Here is a 21,968-nt window from a genome sequence, read left to right as displayed (position 1 = left end):
AGTAATTTAAAACTGAGACTGGAAATTTAAAATTCAAATTGGATTTAGTTTTTTTTTTTTTGATCGGATGATCCGAAGTCTTTTTGCCGCAGGTTCGATTGGATATTGACTAAATTACGAGTTCTCGCAGTTCGTCTCGATTGATTTGCAGATTACGAGCTCTATAATGATTATTTGTCATAAATTTCATAGCTAATCCGCTTGATTTTTATGAACATATCACTAATCTGGTCAGAACCAATTAATTGTGGTAATATCAATTATATTGGCTAGCGTCCATATATGGAGTCGATCTCAATATTTATTGAGAGGTTCGATTCGACATGGTTCGATCAAGGTCGACACACTGACAACAATGTTTAATTAAAATCAAAGATCATCTTTATGTCCATAATAGATTATGTGACTAATTTGGTATGTTATGCCCTACCTACAAGGTAAAGTATTATGTTTTTGTTACCACCTACTTATTAACTTCAGCAACATGATGAAAAACAGTTATTTCAACATTGGAATTCTATATAATACTTTCTGGTTTTCACTAAATGTTTTTACAATTAAATCTTACCTTAACTATTAAAATTTGCATACAAATAGCATATTATAAACTTCACAGAATGTACACTAGCTTAGGACTTATACAGTAAATAACTTAATTATACAGCATCACAGTTTATTTGCATAAATACTCGTTGAGTATACAAATTTATTGAAAACACGGGTAATAAGTCAATGTCCATAAATTTGCCATTATTAGTACTTCCTTTAGATATCTGTTAATGCATACATTACGTTGCATCTTCTTAAAAAATGCGTTGCATCACTGCTTCGTCGAAAGACAGGGATTTATTTTATTGCTTCTTTTTTGAGAAGAATCGTTACCATAAGAGTATAAATTACACCAGTTCACCGGTTTTTTTATACCGCGACTTGTTATACAGGATGCTTAAGTTTATCTTGGAAGGAAGATTATTTACCTCGACTTTGAATTAAAAGTTGTAAATAGATAGTGATGTGTATAAAAAATGTGTGTAATCTTCTTAAATCTTCAATAAGTATTTGCTTGGATGGAAACTGAAGACTTTAAGCATCCACCTGACTAAGACTACCGTTGATGTAGACAAGGAGAGATTTAAAATTTGTATAAGGTGTAGATTGTAGATGATATCTGACGGATTAAGTGAATGTTCAGTCACTAAATCATGTTTAATACATTTCTAGTGGATTTTTCAGGTGGATGGAAATGATGTTACCTCCAAAAGTAAGTTAAGTAGAATCCAAAAGTCTTATAGTTAAGTAGAATTCAGATATTTTGCTTTAGTCCTGAAAAATGTACAAAACGTTTGGAATCTAATATTCTGTTAAATGAGATTCTAAAAAATTTGTCTTCTCCAGGTAAATCACCACTATTTGTGTCTTCCCTTGGTTCCACATATTCTTTAGAAAATCTAAATATCATGTTTAACCTTGCAACTCAAGATAAAGCATCTCCAAAATTATAAGTTTTTAGATATTTTTGACATTTTTATGGGAATTCTAATATTGAAATCTAATAAATAATTAGGATACATGAAGATAGCGCAAAGTCGTTATGTTCTAAACTGCTTTTCTTCAGTACTTATCTTTATTTAGCACATTTTGTTCAATTTTGAAGTACTGCAGTCAGATTCAAAACGTTTGACCAGTATTCAACATCCTGTTAAGGATCCTCAGGTCTTCTTGATGATAAGGGACACACTGTATTGCAAACAACTGTACTGTTTTTATATTAAAATCGACCAAATTTCATAGCTCTGTAAGGTATTCTGAAAAAATCATATTGTTTAATTACATTTTTTCAATTCATGCGGAAATAGTGAAAACACTGCAAAACACGTTTTCTTCTTCATTCTTGAAAGATATGTTGTCAGATCTACAAAGAACATTTGTAGATATCAAAGCAAAATAATTCATCATTCCAGAGAATCTGCTGATTTTTTTTCTCCTGAAATTTACAAAAACTTGGAAATGTGAAAATGTGAATGAAAAATGTGAAATGAATGAAAAACTGAAAAAAGTGGAAATGTGTTTCAACTAATAAACTTGAAAATGTTTTGATAGTTTGACTAGTCGATTTCCTCAAATTGACGTTTTTGCTTGTGGTTCCTTTACAGTAATTGGATAGAAACATAAATAAAACCTTTGGAAACGACCCAAGCAGAAGATTAACCTAAAAAAACAAAATTGATGTAGATCATCACGTTCTGGAGACGTTTTGCAGGTTCTGGTATTTTCCTGCACATTATGTGAAAGGTCAATGATAATTGACACCCAATCAAAATATTTAAAACGTTGATTAAAACAGTGATTATCAGCCTCAGATCCACTCAATATTTCTGCTATAATTTCAGTAGTGGAATTTAAATTGGAGCTTGGTATTTGATTGGTTCATCAATCTTCAACAGCATCAAACTGTGATTTTTTCAATTAAACCAGCTTCCGTTCAGACCAGTTAAGTTTCTTTTTACAAGCAGAAGATTAAACTTTGCTCCATATCACCCTGTATAATTCTAATTCGATCTGAAGAAATCCGTAAAGGTTATTCTTAAGCGTATTCGAACGGTTACAAATCTGAATGTGGTTTTTTTATGGTCACCAATTAAGTAGCTTGTTTAGGCAGTATAGCCACCTGTGATTTGTTTTTAAAATCGATTACAACATTGTGTTGTATCAGACGGCTACAAAGTCGACTGGTTCGTTCCTAAGTGGTGCAATTAAAGAAGCTGCACAAATAGAAGAGGATAACTGTATTTGTCGTGCTGTTTGTTGGTCATTGGGGACTATAGAGCCTTTATGGCATTGTAATGTTAATTTGATTAAGGCCCATTTACGGTATTCTACCTGGGATTGCAATGGGGGACGTCAGAAACTCATTAGCGTGCTGAATTAAACGTTTTCGCGCTATTAGTTTGTCAATTAAGTTGCAGTAAATTACGGAGATCGCTATGCTGAATAAGGATTAAAATTGAAAAGGATTTTAGTTGAAACACGAAGGTTTTAGTCTAGTTCTTGTGTTAAATCTGTTTTCTTGGACGACATTCTAAATTTGATAATAAAGAAAGTAATCCCATCAAATCAAATACCACGATCAAAATTACCTTGTTATTTAGTAATACGACAACACTTTTTTGCGGCAAACCCATATTCAAATGTCGTTAAGACCAAGGCTATTACAGATCTAACATTATATTGTTAAAAAAAGTAACTAAATGTGAGCAGTACGACACTAACTGAGCGAAAAAAGTAGATTTAATTTGCATAACCGACCTTGTCTAAAACATAATGATAACCGACATTAAAAAACCAGAAGTATTCAACAATTAAGTAAAACTGTATAAAATGAGGTACAATAATATTAAATACAGAAACATTAGTTGAAGTAAAATAGTAAGAATGAAAAGTGTTTTAATAGACGGTAAAAAGTTATATAAGGTAGACCAAAAATGATTTTAGAGGAATCCAACAAAAAGTTCAACAGTTTTTCCATACTTTTATTTGAACCTGAATTGTTCATGATTCTGAATCTTTCAGGAACTGTTCTCGAACTGATTTGGACCATCTGCATGGATGGGATAAGTATTGTTGTGTACTGATTACAGGATTTTATACAAATTATCGTGCAAATGGTCCAAACCCATATTCGAAACAGTTCAGAATCAATAACCCAAACAAAGCTGTAGAAATATGATTTCTGACGTTTTGATATCCAACCAACCTGTTGACGCAAAGCGGAGTTCGGGCAACTGCAGTCTCGTGCAGGAAAGTACCACTTTCTGCACTTGTTAGGTAAATAACTATTGTAGTGTTGTGGTGAAGCAGCAAAAATGCTTTAAAACGCCACTCTATTGAGCTGATTTTTTTAATAAAAACTGATACAACTCTGATTTTTTTCTAAACATTAAACTTATTTTTTTCTCACTTAATGTAGAAAAAAAATGTCTATTTCACTATTTTTAGTGCAAAACTACTCTTTAAGGACAAGTAAAACCTTTGGAAATACATTTTTATTTTGTTCTAAGCTTATTTCGGGAAATAATTCAAAATACAACTTGACTTTTTATCGTCTACCATATGGTACATTAGGTAATAAGTATGAAAATATGGTATTAATAACAGTATAAGATTTAAAAAAACTATTAGATTATATGACACATTAAGAATATAATAATAAATATTTACAAAGTGGGGTAAATTTAAAACATTTTTAGTCAGGTTTGTTACCAACATACAGAAAAAATACTAGAAACTTTTTAATTTAACAATATTTTTCCCTTTTTTTTTAAGCAATTTGGCTGATTAGCTTTATCGTTGGGACACCCAGTTGTTTTTTGTTTATAAATCAGATTGTAACTTTTAATATTGACATTCAACAAACACCATTAGTAAAACTTTTTTTCAGACAGCAAACTGATGAAAAGCGGTAAAGCGACTTTACAACCAGCTACTTTATTACCGGTAGCCGGCTATGCGCGTAAACGACCAATTACAACACTCGTGACAGTTTTACGACACCCGCAGAACCGAAACTGAAATTTTTAATTGGCGTAACGGCTTAATTTAACCCGTAATAAACACTACAACACTAATTTACAACATTACAAGGTTGTAAAGTATAATCTTGATGGTGAGGAGTTACGGATACCACCAACTGTTTTTTTTCACATTTGGCTAATGAAGGAAGTGCTCCTAGATTGGAATGCTGTTTAATAACTCAATGAAAACTGGTGTTTGCATCAGATATTTGTTTATAATGTAAACATTGCTGGGTAGTAAATCCTTGTACGTTCACCTCTAATTAATATATACAACGTGTTCAAAAAAACAACACACCAAAAGCGTCTGCATACACTGATGTTTATAATAATTGAATTGTGCATCCAGAACAATAATTACTGCAATGGTAAGTCGCCTTATGTTGTTTACATTAAATAGTTGCAAAAGTGATGGTAATTTCGTAATTCTGTTGCTCTGACATCGCTGTAAGACATGATATATCAATACATGCATGCCTAGATAATGTTACGTCTAATTTCAAACTTTTTGTTTTCCGTGCGACCGTCATAAATCAAAAACATTAATAACACCTGGAACTGTTAAGGTATTAACGACCGCCAGCTAAACGCTCATTAGTCAGAAGACTTGAGAGTAATTTCATTTAAATTGAAATAGCCTTAAGATGATGTTAGATTAGGTTTTTGACTGAAAGGTAGGCATTTTAATGTCTAGAGAAATGACTGGGCTTGATTAAGTATCCGAAAATTAAACAAAATAAGTATGACGTTACAGACGCAATTTGCGTTGTTGTCAAAATGTAACTTTTTAACAGACATTTTTTTAAACCATTACGTTTGACAGAAAAATGTTTGTCTCCTTAATTGTAATACGTTATAATATGGCAAAGACGAAAGTAAAATGTAATGTAATTTTTACTTATGAACGATTTGTGTTTACTTGAATTTGCCTGGTTTTAACACACATTTACGAAGGGTAAACCGCTGAGTAAAATATTATACACTAATTTCCAATATGCCAGAAATGCCCACTAATTTTGTGTAATGCCCAGTAATTCCTAATAATTAACCTAACCTAACAATACCCCCTAACTTCCTGAATTATCACAACTGGAGAGGCTAAAAAACCTTTTTTAATAAAAAAAGTAAAAATAAGAAAATATGTGTGCAACGAATTAACCGGAATGGGATACTCTGTATATTTTTTAGTTTTTGTATTCCACGCCAAATTCTAGACATATTTCGTGTATCCGTTTCTGAGATATTTACTATTTTATGTGAAATTTGATATTTTTGGTCTTCAAAACATTTTTAATTTATACATATCAGGAAAGGTTTTTTTCTTGATTTTTGTGTTTTGTCAGGTTAGACAAGGTTTGTTCTAGGAATGGGTGCAGAAAGACGTCAAAATATATAATACAGTGTGGTCAAAAAATCAGTTCTAAAAAAGGACAGAAAGTCTAGTTTTTCAAACGGAACACATTCTTATAAATCTGTCTGATTCTCTGTTCACAATTAAAGCAGTTTGTATTACGCCACTTATTTAAAAAAAATCACTATTTAAATTGATACATTGAACCACCCTGTAACTGTCAAAATAACCGAATTAATGAAGGCTAAAGTAGTAGTTGTCAAATTTAGTCAAAACTGTCTTTATTGTCACACACAACACTTTGTATAGACTTTCATATGTCAATGGATAGAAAATAAAGTGGGCTTTCAAAAAAATATGGCCGCTTGTGTTGATAGGTTGCTTCAGTTGGCCGCCAGAGGGCTCCAAAGCTAAATGTTTTCCTTGACTCTTACCGCTCTAATATCTTTAAAGGATTTTTTTTTAAATCGGGCAGATACGGTACTAATATTTGGCACAAACCTAGCACAATGATTGCCAAATCCAGGGTAGTAGCAAAATTAAAGAAATACAATCATTAAGGTCGATTTTCGCTTGCACTAACTGGCAAAGCTGACGCGCAAAACCCATTAGGATAGTGGCGGTGTTTCAGGCAAATTTGACCCTTACGAAAATTGTCATTTGCAATAAAAGTTTTTAAAAAAATTTTCAAGCATTACGTGGTGGTAGACTAAGTAAGTCACGTGACCGTGTTTTCCTAATTTTCAAATTAGCCAATCAAAACATGTTTGTGGTGCATCCTGTCACTAAACAGTAAATAACAGTAAGGTTTATATGTCGATGGACAGCCAATGAAATGAGCTTTCCATTGACGTATAAAAATCGATTGGTTAGCCGTTTGCCCGCTAGAAGGCGTCAACGTTTGCCAATTTTTTTGGGGTATCTTTTTGTTTAATCCTTAAAAACTCGCTTAATTACACTACTTTTAGTAGAGTTTTACAAATGTCAGAATTCGCTTCACTAAACAATTATTATTACTTTAGAACGAGCGTGTTTTAATAAATTGTCTCATCATTAGTAAAGCTTACATTCTTCTAAATTATGTTTATAGTCATTTTAATTGAAACTCACTCATTCTTGGAACATTCAAAAAATGAGGGTAATATATTTTTAATTGCTTATATTGCTGAGTTTACCACACACCATCTTTATGACCGGCTATTTTTGTCATCGTAAATTGCAAAAACTTGAATTAGTTACGGAAAAACATGAATGCAAAAGTTAAATTGACCTCCACGCTGCACAGATTTAAGCCTAATTGAAATAGCCAGAGAATTTTGATCAAAGCCGTTTTTGTCATCATAATTTGGATCAGGTAGTAAGTATCCAAGTAAAAGTAATTACTCGAATAGTTTCATTTACGAATAGAGATAATTTAAAAATGTGTCTTGTAATTAGAAAATCACACTCTAATTAATCTTCAATTTGACTTAAATTAACATAAATGTTTGCTACAATCTCTGCATTTTTATGAAATAAGTATAAAAAACTTACGTTTTAGCTAGCTCAATCATTTCATATTTTTCTTCTGCTCTTCTTTTCTTATGCTGAGAAAATACAATTCTTCTTTAATCTATGTTGACTTTTGAAATCGACCAGTTTCTTTAAAATATTCTGAGCAATTAGCCAGCTCAGCCATTTTGAACACATTCTTGCGGTCTTCTTTTCTCACACTGGGAGAATATAAATCTTCTTTAATATATGTTGGCTTTGGCACTAAAACAGTTCTTTTGAAAAATTTGTTAACAAATAGCCAGCTCAATCATTTCAACACACTTTTGCAATTGATATTACAAGATGTATGGTAATAATCAACTATTTGTTTTATCTAATTATTAATAAATAAAATACTAGAAAAATACCATCATTATAATTGTTTATGTACTATTCAACTCTTTTGAAAAACAATCTAAAAATTGGCATGTTCTGCATGTAATATGAGTAATCTCTCCTTTAATTATTATTGCCAAATCACAGCTTCGCATTAATTTATTTAAGTGAAAAGAACTGAAAACATTTATGGTTTTTCAGTTTTAATTGAATCAATAATGATTATGCAGAGTATAAACATCAAAAAGTAGATTTCAAGCAAAACCGCATTAGCCTTTTAAAACGGTACTAAAATATCCATTTGTGCATATTCCTCTTAAACCTAACTTGAATATTGCACTGGAAATTTGGAGAAACTTGATTCAAAACGAATTTAGTATAAAGCGCTAGCCAAAAGAAATGAAACAACCCTATAACATTCAGAAAGAATCATTAAGTTTCAAACTGTCAACCACTTCACAAGATGTTGAATTGAATCAACCAAGATAGTTTTGACTCTACGTGAAACTGCTCCCACAAGTGAATAAATTCTTTACAATTACACTTTTTTTGATAACCAGTTTATTTGTAATCTATAAAACCACTTTTACTCGCCTTTCCCCTGGTCTATATATAAATATACAAGTACTGTAAGTAATGGCCATCAAGATGCAAAACATAGCATTCGTGAGCAAAAAGGCCATGTTTACAATGTGTCACGTTCCCATTGCAATAAACGAATAATCAAAATAACGTTCTCGTTTCAGGACCTTTTGGAGCAGTTATTCAAGTTATTCGACCAGGAAAGGGTGCAGTCCCTGGCACAAGAAAATTGGATTGAATTCCTCAAGGAACGACTCATGTAAGTAGTCCATTAAAACCGCAAATATGGTGCTGATAATGCTATCATCTATTCTGAAACATCTCGGCTATTACTAATATTTGCACATAATAGAAGAGCCTGACAAATTACCGGAATATATTACAAGTTGTCAGGGTTGGCCGGTTATGTCTCAACTATCATTGCCGAGGATAATAAATGTTGGTGCGGATTTCTTTGGGAATTATGCTAATTTATGCGATATTTGATTGGATTTTTGAATTATGCAAAACACACTGGGTGTGATGAATTAATCTTCTTTAAGGTTATCAACAAAGTGAAAGTTTCTCTTTAAACAAAGAGGATAAATCATCTAGCTAGGTGTTTTTATTAATTTCGACAAGAAAAAAACTTGAAAATCCAATTTTAATGCAGAAGCTTGGCTATCAAAGAATTGATAGCCAAGTTGTTTAAAGGACTTATTTCAACAAAAGTCCTACAACCACATTAATTAATTATTTTAATAATAAATAGGTACTAAATAAGTAACAATTTAAAATTTCCTCAAGGTTTGATGGCTAGAACAGAATTTTTTTATGAAAATAGTCTTTGAGCTTTTAAAAATTCTTCCAGAAACTTTTGAGATCATTTACACAGTGCACCAACTTACTGAAATGTTTTGTTGGTCTTATGTCAAACTTTTTGAAGTCTTATACACGGTGTCCCAGGTGTTAATATAAGTCTAGTTTAATTTCAGGAATGAAAAACAAATTGACTTTGCTGAGCAGTTGGAGAGTGTGGCTTATTGCCTATGTGGGGAGGAACCAATCAAATCACACCAATTTTACCAGATCTTCAATGCCAAAGGGGTAATGTAATCATTGTGTTTTTCTAAATTTAGGTATTAGCATCATTTACGAATGAATCCAAAAAATAAATGATTTTTTAAATGCTGTCCTACTTATACTGTATTTTTTTCAAGGTTTTTATAAAAGGCTTCCAAGTGTAATTATGATCTGCTGATTAACCACTTGGGTTGTTGACAGAATTACTTTTTAACGACTTGTTTGTATACGCCGCAAGAAGCGTTAATTGCGGTTCGTTAACGCTAACTTGTTGGTTGGTGGAAATGAAAAAGTTTAATAAGCAAGGCAAGATAATTTTTGTTTAATAATTGGATAGTATAGACAGATTTTGGAAGAAACAATTATTTACAAGAGAAAAGTAAAAATGTAAAATATAAAAACAAATTTAGAAATAATATCTTCTGTGTTGTCGCAGTTGCCTACATCAAGTCCGTCCCAATGCCCTGACATAATTAGTGCTTTTGAGTAATTGTCCTTCGTAGGGTACATTTTTCCAGCATTATCCTTCTCAAACAAAGGAAGTATTATTGATTGAATATTGTATTAATTTTACCTGAAGCTAAATTATAATAACACTTTATATCATGTAAAACGTAGGTACTCATATCCTATGCTCAATATGAAGATCAAAAATGGTCTTCTCTTTATTTTAAGTTCTTTGATATCCAAACATCAAACCTTATTATAAATTATCGAATTTTTTTAGATCGGTGAGAAGCTATTTAGACTCTTAGACGAAGAAAACTGCGGTACAGTTACCTCAGAACGGATCATGGACTTCCTGGCAACGATCACAAACTCCAGACCTAGAACGGGTATCGACCAAGCGAACCTGGACCGACTGGAACAGCTTTTTAGACAAACCGTGGGCAATGAAAAAGAGATCCGCAGGGCGGATTTCCAGAAAATCGTCATGTCCAAAAACGTAAGTATTTGAAAAACGTGCCAGGCAACTCAAACTATCTCGCCGTTTTTCATTTAAGCCCTTTTTTACCGAAAGGGTGTTCCAAATCTTCGACAAAGACAATTCCGGCTCGATATCCTTACAAGAGTTTCTGGACGCTATGCATCAGTTTGCGGGACAGACACCGGAAGATAAGATTCGGTTCTTGTTTAAAGTCTACGACATCGATGGTAAGTCTAAAAGCAAATCTACAATGTTGAAGAGTTAAAAACACAACCAATCAATTTAATTATCCATAGGGGATGGTCTGATTCAACACAAAGAATTGCAGCACGTAATGAGAGCTTGTATGGATGAAAATGGAATGCAATTCAGTGAAGAACAGATTGAAGATCTGACGGTGGCCATGTTTGAAGATGCCGACACCAATAATCGTGGGGCTATAACGTACGAAGCTTTAAAAAGTCAGTTGGAAAAACATGGAGGTTTGCTGGAAAACCTTTCCATCAGGTTTGAGCCTCTTCTTCAACTTGACTAACTGGTTATTTACCAATTTTTCTCAACAGTATTGACAGGTGGTTGGTACCTCCTCCTGTTGTCAATCCAAAGTGTAAATCTCTGTTAGGAAAAATCTGCTCCTATAAACCTTACTATTTTTCCATGCCTTACTGCAAAAACAATATGGTTTATCTAACGTTTTTATTGGGTTTTGTGTTTGTCAATGCGGTGTTGTTCATATCCAGGGCAATTCAGTATAGGGAGTCTAATTGGTATACAATTTTTGCCAGAGCCTGTGGTAAGTACTTCAGTAAAGTAGTGAAAACCAACAATTATTGCAAATTTATTAGGACAGTGTTTAAATTTCAACTGTGCCTTCATTTTGGTGCTAATGCTGCGCAGGTGCATTACCTTTCTGCGCACAAGAGGATATGGTAGTATCTTGCCGTTGGATCAGCACATTTACTTCCATAAAATTGCTGGCTGGTTGATTTTTGGATACAGTTTTTGGCACTCCCTGATGCACACTTTCAATTTTTGTAAGTTGTTTTTCTGGTGAACTGAATGATGCTGAACAGTGATTGTGTTGAATAGCTTTGGTCGTGGTTAATGATCCAGTGATAAACAAAAACAATTTTACTATCTCGGAATGGTTGTTCACCACTAAACCAGGACTGTTTGGTCTTGTAGGAGGCTGGGCAAACCCTACTGGAGTTGCGTTGTTTCTAATTTTGTTAGTGATGTTCATTTGTTCACAGTCTTTTGTTCGACGTGGTGGTTGTTTTGAGGTACTGTATCACTTTCCTAGTTCAGTTTTCCACTATAACAAACTCTCTAAAGGTGTTCTACTGGACTCACTTAATGTACGTTCCTTTCTGGATATTGCTAATTCTTCACGGACCTAACTTCTGGAAATGGTTTCTTATCCCGGGTTTGGCCTATTTGGTGGAAAGGGTGTCACGTATGGATACCATGTCGAGTAAAGGCAAAACATACATAAGTTCTGGATTGTTGCTACCATCCAAAGTCACTCACTTAGTGATTAAAAGACCTGCCCAATTTGATTTCCATCCGGGTGACTACGTTTTTGTTAACATCCCTGCCATTGCCAAGTACGAGTGGCATCCGTTTACTATCAGTAGTTGTCCAGAACAAGAAGGTAAACATGATTTACATCACCGTGATAAAATGCAAACCGTATTTTGTTTAGACTATATGTGGTTACATATCCGTGGTGTGGGCCAGTGGACAAACAGGCTCTACGAATACTTCGAAAAAGAACAGGAAAAGTTACATCACGGTGATTTAAAATCAGCACCGCAAGCGTGTTCTTCCCGGAAACAAGATAGCGGTGTAAATCAAATCAATTCGCCAGAAGATCAGAGCGCGTTCACACAAATCAAGGCAAAAATCACCAGAACACTCTCAAGGGAAAAGGACCAAGATGTTAAAAAAACAGGGGTGCAATTGGTAGGATTTTCTAATGAATGTTTTGAAACTAGTGAAGAGTGCAAATCGCCTCAAAGCGACACTAGTTTTGGAGTTAAGAGTCTTAATAACGCTGGTAAGATATAATTCTCATATTTTTCTCTTAACAACACTGTTCAACTGAAACTCATCCTGTATAAATAATAAGCTAACAAAGATGGTGGTTAGGTCAGAAGATAATCAACAATAAGCATTCTTATTTTTAACAGAATTACCAACCAGGACTAGAGTAAGCAGATTGTCACCTGAAAGCCGTCTTCAACGTCTTGTATTCGCTAAAAGAGCTCCCCTAGAAAAATCCTTATCACTTCCGGACGTGCAAACCAACGTAAAGAAAAGAGAAAGACTTCTAGCGTCAGTATTTAATTTTACAACATTACACACAATGAAATAAACTTACTACAGATTGCGTGAGTACATGAGATCCGAATCCGAGAAGAGCTTCGACCAATGTCAGATGAGGAAGGCGCGGATGAAATCCCTTGGTTTGGCATACTTGAGCCCTCAAAATAAGAGTTTAGCGCAGAGCTTCCGGTATATGAGGAACAAACCCACTATAATCGCTTTTAAGACCCCAAGTTTGGAAAATTGTGACCAGAGCGAGGCTGATGGAGACAATATTCCAGGTACACAACTACTTAATAACACGCAAAAATAATTATACAGATTTAAACAGGGAAGCAAACAGATCCCTTCCAGTGCTATAGTCCGGAAAGAAGAATGGAAGAAGGGCAAGGTTTCCGATTGCACGATATGACAGCAGCTGACCCGAAATTGAAGCAAATCAATTATCCCATTGGGAAACCTCTGGAAGTAAGTTTCTAGTCAATATTTGACATTTTTACAAACTATTGGATTTCAGTGTTTTTCTGAAGGTGTTGGTAGTATTCTAACGAAGAGTAAAAAGCAATTAAAAGTTAAATTCTCTGATAAACTGGGAACTGAGGTGAATATCACTGTGTGCTTTTGATAATAACATCCAACTAGTTGCTGTTTAATTTATTGTCTAAAAACTAATACCAATAATTGGCAGTCAAGTTAAAATTAGAAATCTTTGAATTACAACTTTCAGATTTACCTAGATGGTCCTTACGGTGCTCCATCCAGTCACATATTCAGAGCACAACATGCAGTACTAATAGCAACCGGAATTGGAGTAACTCCTTTTGCCTCCATTCTCCAATCGATCATGCATCGATACTGGAAAGCACGTCATACGTGCCCCAAGTGCAAGTTCTCTTGGGCTTGCGATATCCCCGCCACCGTAATGAATTTAAGAAAGGTTTTCGTCAACTTCTCCTCAAAAGAACCATTTTAATTACTTAATGTATGATTCAGGTGGACTTTTTCTGGATTAACCGTAATCAAAGATCGTTCGAGTGGTTCGTCAACCTGTTGTCGCAGCTGGAGATTGAGCAAGCTGAATTAGGGGGCGCCATGGAGCGCTTCCTGGAAATGCACATGTACATCACCAGTGCTTTGCAAAAAACTGACATGAAGGCTGTCGGACTGCAATTAGCTTTGGATTTACTGCACGAAAAAGTATAATCTTCATGTATTGTTTTCAGCTGTGATCATCATCTTTTTGCAGGAAAAGAGGGATTTGATTACTGGTCTGAAAACGCGTACAAACGCCGGACGTCCAAATTGGGACAAAGTCTTTAAACAGATCTCCGATCAAAAGAAAGGGAAAGTCACCGTCTTTTATTGTGGCCCACCTCAACTTGGCAGGATTTTAAGAGTTAAATGTAATCAGTACGGTTACATTTTCAGAAAAGAAAGTTTTTGAAGTATACTCTTGTTGATTAAGTTTCAATGTAAATAAGCCATTATATTGGTTTTTTAATTTATTTCTGTTTTATAGTGCACATATGTTCTCGTATATTAAGATGTACGTTTAGTGTAAATTGTTCTTGTAAATAGAAAAAATATAAGTGCCAATGCAGACATCACATTTTTTACATTGTTTGCATCTACTTATCAAAACTCTAGTGTTTAAAGGGTTACTAGTATTTAGTTTTGGGACAATAATAAAAGATATTTGTTTACTTAAATTCTCAAGGGAAAATATTTAGTTGACAAATTCAATAATTGCGCTGTAATTGACAATAACCATTTATTTACAAAATAATTTATTTCTTACAAATTACACTTCAGTAAGTAGAAAAACGACGTGACATTGGTAATAACAACTCAAATGTAACAAACTGATGTACAAACTGTAAATAATTTTAAAAAACTATTTAGGAATCATTAATAACAAAAAACAATACGGAAAATAAGATTTTTGAAACTTAAATAATACATACTTCACAATCACTCCTCATCACAAATCTTCTGTAGTTCCATGGCTGACGTTATCAATTCGTTCATCAGCTTAGAATTCGTTTCCATAATTCTATTAATATCCCCAGACTCTTTGTGACAAGCCATTAAATTATTTTTCAGTCTTTGATTTTGTAGAATCCTAGTCCCTTTTGGGCCTCCGCTCTTCTTCGAATTCTCATTCTGTTTCAAGTAGTCCATGTATTCCATATTGTCTTCAGTCAATTTTTCTTCAAATTCTTTCAGTTTAGAGTCGTATTTACTAACGTCATTAGCTAGAATTTCAGTTTTTAAATGAGCATTCTGAGCCATTTTATACCAGTCTCCAAAATTTTCTGACAAAGCCTCGTACTGTGCAAACACCTCGTTCTCGAGGAGTTTTTTCAAACGGTGAATGGTTTGGGTGATTTTAATTCGTTCGAGGATGTGAAACTGTTCGTCGTTGTATGACAGCGTCCGCGTAGCTCGATCACGGACTAAATGTTGCCAAGAATCACGCAGGTGTTCCACTTGAGTTTTGGCTCTAGCAGGGGCCAAAGCCTTGAACGGACATTTCAAGTCTCTGCTCATAGTGTCCCAGTGTAGTTTCAAGTTATCTTCCACGCAATTTTGCTTGTAAAGACTATAGACTCCAACTACCACAGAAGTGGTAAAGTCTTTACTGATACTCTCCAGTTCACTGCTAGTGTTAGTTTTCAAATTATAGTTGCTGGCTTTCTGAGAAGCTTCAAATATGTTGGCGGTTTTCTTGAAAATGCCAGTTTTGTCCAGCAAGTGCTGTGCCTCTTTGTTTAAATCTCCTAAGTTATAATTAACATACTTAGCAAAATTTTCTACAGTATCACGGATTAGCTTGCTATGCAACGAGTATCGTTCCACTTGACGCTTGGCTTGGTGCCCAATACTGCAGGCAAACTTCGCATGACTGGCGTCATTCTCAACCGAAATTACAGTGGAAAAATCATTGAAATTGGGCAACTCTTGAAACGGTGGAATGTTAACATTATTGTTTTCTTTGCAGAACAAAAATAACGGATCGTGTTCGGTAGTCTGTGGGAAACCACTTGCAGTTACGTAGTCAGCTACCAAATTTTTCAACAATGACGTTTTGTACAACAAAATTTGATTTTCAGGTGTTATATCAGTCTGTTCGTTAATGTACTCCTGCAATTGCTGATAACTTTCGCCAGGATCTATGTAAACTTTAATTAGCACTGACCGATTGACGTGGAAAATGTTGATGGCTTTCCTGCTTAACACGGCTTCAACCTCCTTAAAAAACCTATCAAAACTCCACATACGTTTTGGATCCGCTTCTAACAAACCTGCTAGTAGTGGAGTTATTATCTTTTTAAGTCCCATACTTAATTGACAGTTGACTGGTAACTCTTTTTTCCACTCAATAGGACCGCTTTCTTTAGTTTGTATTCCTGATATTACACCACTTTCCTTTGTAGTGGTAATATGATGCATAGTTTCCCTATTTTTGCGTCCTCCATAAGGTCTAAATGGCAAATTACCAGTAGCTACATGGTACATAGTCACTCCTATGGACCACAAATCTATAGTGGCTCCAAACGTTTTATTTGCGTTTTTACGCAGTACAGCTCTAGCATACATATCCGGATGAAGGTACTCTTCAGTACCATAAAGCGAAACAAAATGCTGACCGTCAGATAGTTCGCGAGCAGCTCCAAAATCCGTCAACTTATAAACAGTAGTACCGTCGTCTTTGATAAACTTCATAATATTGCCTTTAGAAATGTATTTTTGCCGTAACAAACAATATTAGGAGGATAATAAAAAGAGACTCACCAGGTTTGAGATCGCGATGCACCAAGTCATTCTCCCGGAGATGTTTTATGCCAGCATACAAATGAGCCAAAACCAATAAGAATTCGGATTCTTCTAAACCATAAGTGTTTTCCGGATCGTCAAGTATATTAAACAGGCTTCCACCTGTGCACAACTCCATGACAATCACCTTTCCTTTGTTATCTTGTTCTTCCTCAATTGCCAGTAGTTTAACAATGTTTTCATGGTTTACTTTTCTGCAAAGGAAAGGTGGCTAATATTGTTTAACAATCAATATGACTGAATTCAGTGAGTTATATATTTTCAGAAATGTAATTTTTGTAGCAATTATTTGAATAACATATTTTTTTAAGTATTTATTTTGACACTTCATTCTTGGTACCTAGAAGAAAGGAAAATAAAAGACCTAGTCACTTCTCTTATATTTACCATCATGTTTACTCTATTCACATAATTTAAATCCCCATATCTAAGAAATTTATTGTTGGGGGTAAAGTGAATTGTCAATAAAATCACCTAAGTTATGAAACACAAGAAAAAGTTACCTGGATGATAATAAACCACTATAAACTATAAACTTTTTGGAATACTACTTTTTTCTGTTTTATTTTAATAACCCACTTTTATTTATAAACCCACATTAAGTCTCATGACATTGTGCTTAAATGTGATTTTAAAAAAATCAAACCATTTTTTTTCATCCTCGTTTTCATCACTTAAGCATTCTCAAAACAAAACTTTTACAAAAATTGCAAAACTGAATCTTGATGTGAAACATTCAAGGTGGTCATAAAATCATAATGAATATGTGTCATATCATAATGAAGATGTTTTAAGTAAAAGGTAAATAAATTTCCCAGTAATTTTTTAAAACATTAAACTGGCAGGTTCTTGAACTTAAGATTGCCCAACATTTTCCTAATAAAAAACAAGCTTGACAACCATAATATGATCACTGGAATAACTGTGGGAACACTAAAACTGTAAAAGTTACACACTTACCTAGTAAATTACAGAAACATATAGGTTACATTTATAATAAATAGTACACTTACCTCAAAACCTCAAACTCCCTTAATTGAACCTCATGGGGGCGTAAAGTAGAGATGTGATTAAATGTTTTAACAGCAACTGGTTCACCATTAACTTTGTTAACTCCTTGGTGAACTGTTGCAGTGGCCCCTTTCCCAAGTATGCTGGTTGTTGACCACACATAGTTGGCGGAGCCCCGCAAATATGACGACATTATATATTAATTTTCAAGTACTACTCTCTAGACTATTCTCTAGATATAGTTTTTCATCAAATGGAAAATTGGTTCAACAAGATTTTACAAACAGCTTTGATTGGTACTTTCACTTTGATGTTAACTTGTTTTAACTTCTTTAAAAGTTTAGAGTTTGAAACTGCTAAAACACAATAACGAATTAATACTAAACACACAATGAAACCTTTTATTTTGATTTTTACAAAATGTAAATAATAATAATAATGACAAAAAAAATATAAATGACAAGATTGACAAGACTGTTATATAAATAATAAAAAATTATATTATAAGAGTAACATAGACTAGTGAATCACGTGGACTAGGTTACAGAAATCTATAAGATGTCACATGACTAAGTTCCAAACGACTTGACCTTTTACGTGAAGGTATTTGAAGACAGACAGATGACAAACTTCAATCAATAGCAAATTATAAAAAAATTGCACATTGTTTACTGTTTACTTGTGTATTTGTGCTTGCAGTTTATGTTAAATTCAAATCTTTCTACAGTATAACTGCAATTAAAATGAGTACTATGCAGCAAAGAGAAGAGAAACAACTAGAATCCTCTTTGGAGTCAATTATTCAAAGGGTAAATGATTTGAAGCAGTCACTGGCTGCTATGATATTTAAAATAGAAACTGAGTATGAAACATTAAATTGGCCCAAGTTTCTTGATAACTACGCCCTAATTTCCGGCCAGGTAAGTAAGAAAACGAAACCTCATTGGGAACAATGATCAAAATGGTAATTTTTCAGTTAATTTCCTTATCAAAAGTTCTCAGTCAAGAGAAATGTCCAAACCTCCGAAATCTAACTGTGTTGCCCCTAATGCTGTCCCCAGAAAGAGATGAACAACTTGTTCAAGCTACAGAAGGTCGTGTAACTACATTTTCACATGACTTGGTCCCTGACTATTTAAGAACTAAATTGGAACCTTTGGCTGAGCAGAAAATGTTGCAACTAGAACTTAAAGCACAAAATTTACAGTATGAAAATGCTCAGGTAACTTTCAGCCAACATATTGTTAATTTTACATTAATATTTCCTTTAAATCAACAGAAACAAATAGCAGCTTATCAAAAAGTTGTATCACATGTCTGGGACATTGTTAGTAAAGCCAGGGAGGAATGGGAAGTTGAAGCCTCTTCCAGAGGGAGTACACAGCAAAATTCCAGTGTGGCTGATACTCATTTGTTGGTAGCTGCAGTAGGGATGGGAAAAGGACTGAAAATGGGGGCCAATCCTAATGGCCAGCCTAATCCTAGTTCAGGGGGCATAATGGTGGCACCACCTGGAAGGCCAGGAGGCCCTCCAGGTCAAACTCCATTGCCTCCAAGTACACAAGCAATGAGTATGAGTAAGGCTCCCTCTGCTATAAAAACCAATATTAAGAGTGCAAACCAAATGCATCCTTATGGTCGATAGATATGTTAGTTTTGTTTTTTTTATGTTTTATGTTACTAGTTATAATGAGAATAATTGTGTACAGTTCACTACCCTAGTAAAGTATGTACGGGCTATCAATCTTTTGCTACAAAGACTATTTCAACTATTTATATGTAGATGTTAAGAGATAGAGAAAATAGATTAATAATATAATTTAAAAAATGCAGAAGTTACTACATCATTATCTATTGTACATTATTTTTGACATCAGACATCCCTCAATCACACGTCAATGTCAAAAACTTTTTAAAAAGTGAGGTTAGAAAAAATGGAGAATTTTGTCAAATTTAGCCGCGACTTTTTGAAGCCACCTGCTAACGTATTGCATTGTGTTTGGAAAGGGTAAATACTGCTCCATATTTACTATTTAAATACTTTCTCTTTTTCTTTATTAAGCTTACACAATTATTAATTTTTTTTTGATTAAGTAATGATCTAATTGTAACCTCAAAGTATAAGTTCAAATCTTACAATAAACAGTCTGGTTTTAAGCAAAATTCCAGGTTGTGTTCGATTGTAGTTTTCAAGATATGGCTTCAGACACCAAATGCCTTAAATTTACTAAAAAAATTGGGACCCACAATGGTATGTTTCACTGTGACGAGGCTTTGGCTTGTTTTATGCTCAAACTACTCCCTGAATATAAAGATGCTGAGATAATAAGAAGCAGGGATTCTAAGGTATTATTTAACAACTCAATGGTATTTATTTGATGTATTGTGGGGCTTTTGTCAGGTTTTAGACGAATGTGACATTGTAGTAGATGTAGGGGCTACATATGACCCTAAAAAACATAGATATGACCACCACCAAAGAGGGTTTAATGATACTTTAAACTCTGTGAGACCTGATTTGGTTCTGCACAAGTTCAACACAATAAGGTAATGCCTAATGTCTTCACTACTTTCAAAATTTAAATTAAAAGTGCTTTATAGATTGTCTTCTGCTGGATTAATTTATGCTCATTTTGGTCTGGAAGTTCTAGCAGAAGTCTTAAAAACTAAACAACAAGCTGCAACAACTGACTGTTTGAAAGCACTGTATGTGCATATTTATGAAGGTTTTGTGGAAGAATTAGATGCCATCGATAATGGCATTCCAATGTACCCAGAAGGAAAACCATTATACAAAATTAACACCCATTTAGGGGCTAGAGTACATAGATTGAATCCAGCATGGAATGCTGTCAATCCTGAAAGTGATGATGTACTGTTTGTTAAAGCTATGAAACTTGTAGGAACTGAATTTGTTGACATAGTAGTAGAGGTAAATGAGTTCTTTCAGGAACAGTTTATCATTTAGTTTCCTAGTTTTACCAGATTATTGTAGGCTTACAATTCTTGGTGGCCAGCCAGGGAAATAGTGAAGAAGAGTATAGAAAATAGGAAGGAGAGTCATGAGTCTGGTGAAATTATGGTGCTAAATGATAGGTGTTCTTGGAAGGATCATCTTTACTCTATAGAGGAAGAGTTAAAAATTGAGGGACAGATCAAGTTTTGTATATTCCACGATAGAACTGGGGATAGTTGGAGAGTACAAGGAATTCCAGTGCAACCAGATAGTTTTATTTGCAGGTATGGAAGTTGACTTTTTAATTTAGAGTTAAAGATTTGGCACTTTTGGTAAAAAATGTGTGATTGTGGTATTTCAAAAGTAAAGTAAAAAGACTTGAACTAATTACTTTTTTGTCCTAAATGTTTGACACCCTTAAAAGCTGTCTTAGTTTGACTATCTCAAAAACTAATTAAATGTCAATTTGAATGCAGAGTTAAAGTACAGAAAATAAATAGATTAAACTTAATTTTTGACATATGGCAAAGTGAGTTGATTTGTCAAAATGAAAAGGATCATAGATTTATTAAAAATGACTTCCTCCAGTTAGGTGTCTGTTTTTCCAAATTTTAAGTTGACATTAATTTACTTAATTTGACTTATTAACTTATTTAAGTTGAATTTTAGTTGACATGTCATACATCCATTCATAGTTTTAGTTACAGAAAACTAAGACTGGATGTTTACTGTTAATTTTTACCTCATACCGTTACAGAACTCTGAATCGGCCTCTAAGGGGACCACTTTTGTATGTTTTTAAGTCTTTGAAATATTGCTCAGATTTTTCGTATTCCTTGTCAGCAATTATTCATTCAATATCTGCAGAAATATAACATTGTTATTCTTGAATTTTAGAGTTTTTCTTCATAAAGATTGGAGAGGCGTCCGAGACGAAGAACTAAACAGCATAGCAAAAATTGAAGGTTGTATCTTCTGCCATGCCTCTGGTTTTATTGGGGGAAATAAGACTAGAGAAGGCGCCATTGAAATGGCTTTAAGGAGTTTACAAGCTGCTCAAATAGATAAAGATTAGTATTAATTTAGAACATTAATTACTGTAAGTGTTCTTTTTGCGAATTAGGAAATACGGAGTGAAATAATATTATTTTCTTTTTTTTACAACGCCATTTTATTGTGCATACAGGTATATTTACATATACACTTTCTTAAAACATATATTTGGAAATTTTCTTGGACAGAATTTAACAACAAATACTCATCAATAGAGAGAGAGGTCAACAAAAACAATTATACCTAAAAAAAAACAACAAAAAAATAGTTTGGGAAAACCATAGCTTAAATACTAATATAAAAACAACTAGATAAATGAGATTAAGGTTAATTCACGTTGTTATTGCATTTATAATGATTATCGTTAAATGATTTGTTTGTGTTGTTGATCTTCCATGAAATGCAATCTGCCTTCATTTT

The 21,968-nt window shown here is 33.7% G+C and overlaps 4 protein-coding genes across 5 annotated transcripts in view; 3 read left to right on the top strand and 1 right to left on the bottom strand.

Moving 5' to 3' along the window:
* The window catches only part of Nox (NADPH oxidase), a 34,603-nt gene extending 20,308 nt beyond the window's left edge, over positions 1–14,295 (top strand). Inside the window, exons 2-18 of one of the 2 annotated variants that reach the window (XM_081972255.1) lie at positions 8,538–8,632; positions 9,348–9,459; positions 10,163–10,381; positions 10,440–10,590; positions 10,660–10,870; positions 10,927–11,156; positions 11,209–11,397; positions 11,453–11,646; positions 11,699–12,017; positions 12,069–12,422; positions 12,556–12,700; positions 12,752–12,972; positions 13,023–13,159; positions 13,209–13,292; positions 13,419–13,628; positions 13,685–13,888; positions 13,938–14,295. In XM_081972255.1, the coding sequence (XP_081828381.1) occupies positions 8,538–8,632; positions 9,348–9,459; positions 10,163–10,381; positions 10,440–10,590; positions 10,660–10,870; positions 10,927–11,156; positions 11,209–11,397; positions 11,453–11,646; positions 11,699–12,017; positions 12,069–12,422; positions 12,556–12,700; positions 12,752–12,972; positions 13,023–13,159; positions 13,209–13,292; positions 13,419–13,628; positions 13,685–13,888; positions 13,938–14,135 (3,273 nt within the window). In that variant the 3' untranslated portion in view covers positions 14,136–14,295. The remainder of the gene's footprint in view (positions 1–8,537; positions 8,633–9,347; positions 9,460–10,162; positions 10,382–10,439; positions 10,591–10,659; positions 10,871–10,926; positions 11,157–11,208; positions 11,398–11,452; positions 11,647–11,698; positions 12,018–12,068; positions 12,423–12,555; positions 12,701–12,751; positions 12,973–13,022; positions 13,160–13,208; positions 13,293–13,418; positions 13,629–13,684; positions 13,889–13,937) is intronic. The other variant, XM_081972256.1, reaches the window with a different exon arrangement.
* Positions 14,296–14,448: 153 nt separating this feature from the next.
* On the bottom strand, positions 14,449–17,983 carry IKKepsilon (I-kappaB kinase epsilon). The gene is made up of 3 exons (XM_081972267.1): positions 17,542–17,983; positions 16,487–16,722; positions 14,449–16,425 (listed from the first exon to the last, which is right to left on the bottom strand). Exons 1-3 carry the CDS (start codon positions 17,730–17,732, stop codon positions 14,663–14,665), a joined length of 2,190 nt encoding a protein of 729 aa, XP_081828393.1. The 5' UTR covers positions 17,733–17,983; the 3' UTR covers positions 14,449–14,662.
* A 192-nt stretch (positions 17,984–18,175) lies between these two features.
* MED8 (mediator complex subunit 8) lies at positions 18,176–19,384 on the top strand. Its single transcript, XM_081972313.1, has 3 exons — positions 18,176–18,459; positions 18,516–18,761; positions 18,819–19,384. Exons 1-3 carry the CDS (start codon positions 18,283–18,285, stop codon positions 19,182–19,184), a joined length of 789 nt encoding a protein of 262 aa, XP_081828439.1. The 5' UTR covers positions 18,176–18,282; the 3' UTR covers positions 19,185–19,384.
* A 34-nt stretch (positions 19,385–19,418) lies between these two features.
* LOC145724166 (MYG1 protein) lies at positions 19,419–21,713 on the top strand. Its single transcript, XM_081972295.1, has 6 exons — positions 19,419–19,547; positions 19,726–19,885; positions 19,941–20,086; positions 20,141–20,471; positions 20,535–20,779; positions 21,393–21,713. The coding sequence occupies exons 1-6, from the start codon at positions 19,474–19,476 to the stop codon at positions 21,568–21,570; spliced, it is 1,134 nt and encodes a 377-aa protein (XP_081828421.1). The 5' UTR covers positions 19,419–19,473; the 3' UTR covers positions 21,571–21,713.
* Positions 21,714–21,968: the final 255 nt, after the last annotated feature.

This window comes from Ips typographus, linkage group LG2 (assembly GCF_016097725.1).
Source record: "Ips typographus isolate SLU linkage group LG2, UJ_Ityp_2.0, whole genome shotgun sequence".
Lineage (NCBI taxonomy): Eukaryota > Metazoa > Arthropoda > Insecta > Coleoptera > Curculionidae > Ips > Ips typographus.
The sequence above is the reverse complement of the archived record's forward strand: the minus strand, read 5'-3'. Positions and strand labels throughout refer to the sequence as shown.

What these genes read in the sequence shown, in the direction of transcription:
- IKKepsilon (XM_081972267.1), bottom strand. Translation starts at nt 17,732, where the DNA reads ATGTCGTCATATTTGCGGGGCTCCGCCAACTATGTGTGGTCAACAACC. An exon ending in AGGGAGTTTGAGGTTTTGAG is followed by an intron (nt 16,723 to 17,541) that starts GTAAGTGTACTA and finishes TTTCCTTTGCAG; the next exon opens with AAAAGTAAACCATGAAAACA. An exon ending in GCATCGCGATCTCAAACCTG is followed by an intron (nt 16,426 to 16,486) that starts GTGAGTCTCTTT and finishes ACATTTCTAAAG; the next exon opens with GCAATATTATGAAGTTTATC.
- MED8 (XM_081972313.1), top strand. Translation starts at nt 18,283, where the DNA reads ATGAGTACTATGCAGCAAAGAGAAGAGAAACAACTAGAATCCTCTTTG. An exon ending in ACGCCCTAATTTCCGGCCAG is followed by an intron (nt 18,460 to 18,515) that starts GTAAGTAAGAAA and finishes GTAATTTTTCAG; the next exon opens with TTAATTTCCTTATCAAAAGT. An exon ending in TACAGTATGAAAATGCTCAG is followed by an intron (nt 18,762 to 18,818) that starts GTAACTTTCAGC and finishes TTAAATCAACAG; the next exon opens with AAACAAATAGCAGCTTATCA.
- LOC145724166 (XM_081972295.1), top strand. Translation starts at nt 19,474, where the DNA reads ATGGAGAATTTTGTCAAATTTAGCCGCGACTTTTTGAAGCCACCTGCT. An exon ending in CACAAGTTCAACACAATAAG is followed by an intron (nt 20,087 to 20,140) that starts GTAATGCCTAAT and finishes AGTGCTTTATAG; the next exon opens with ATTGTCTTCTGCTGGATTAA. An exon ending in TTGTTGACATAGTAGTAGAG is followed by an intron (nt 20,472 to 20,534) that starts GTAAATGAGTTC and finishes AGATTATTGTAG; the next exon opens with GCTTACAATTCTTGGTGGCC.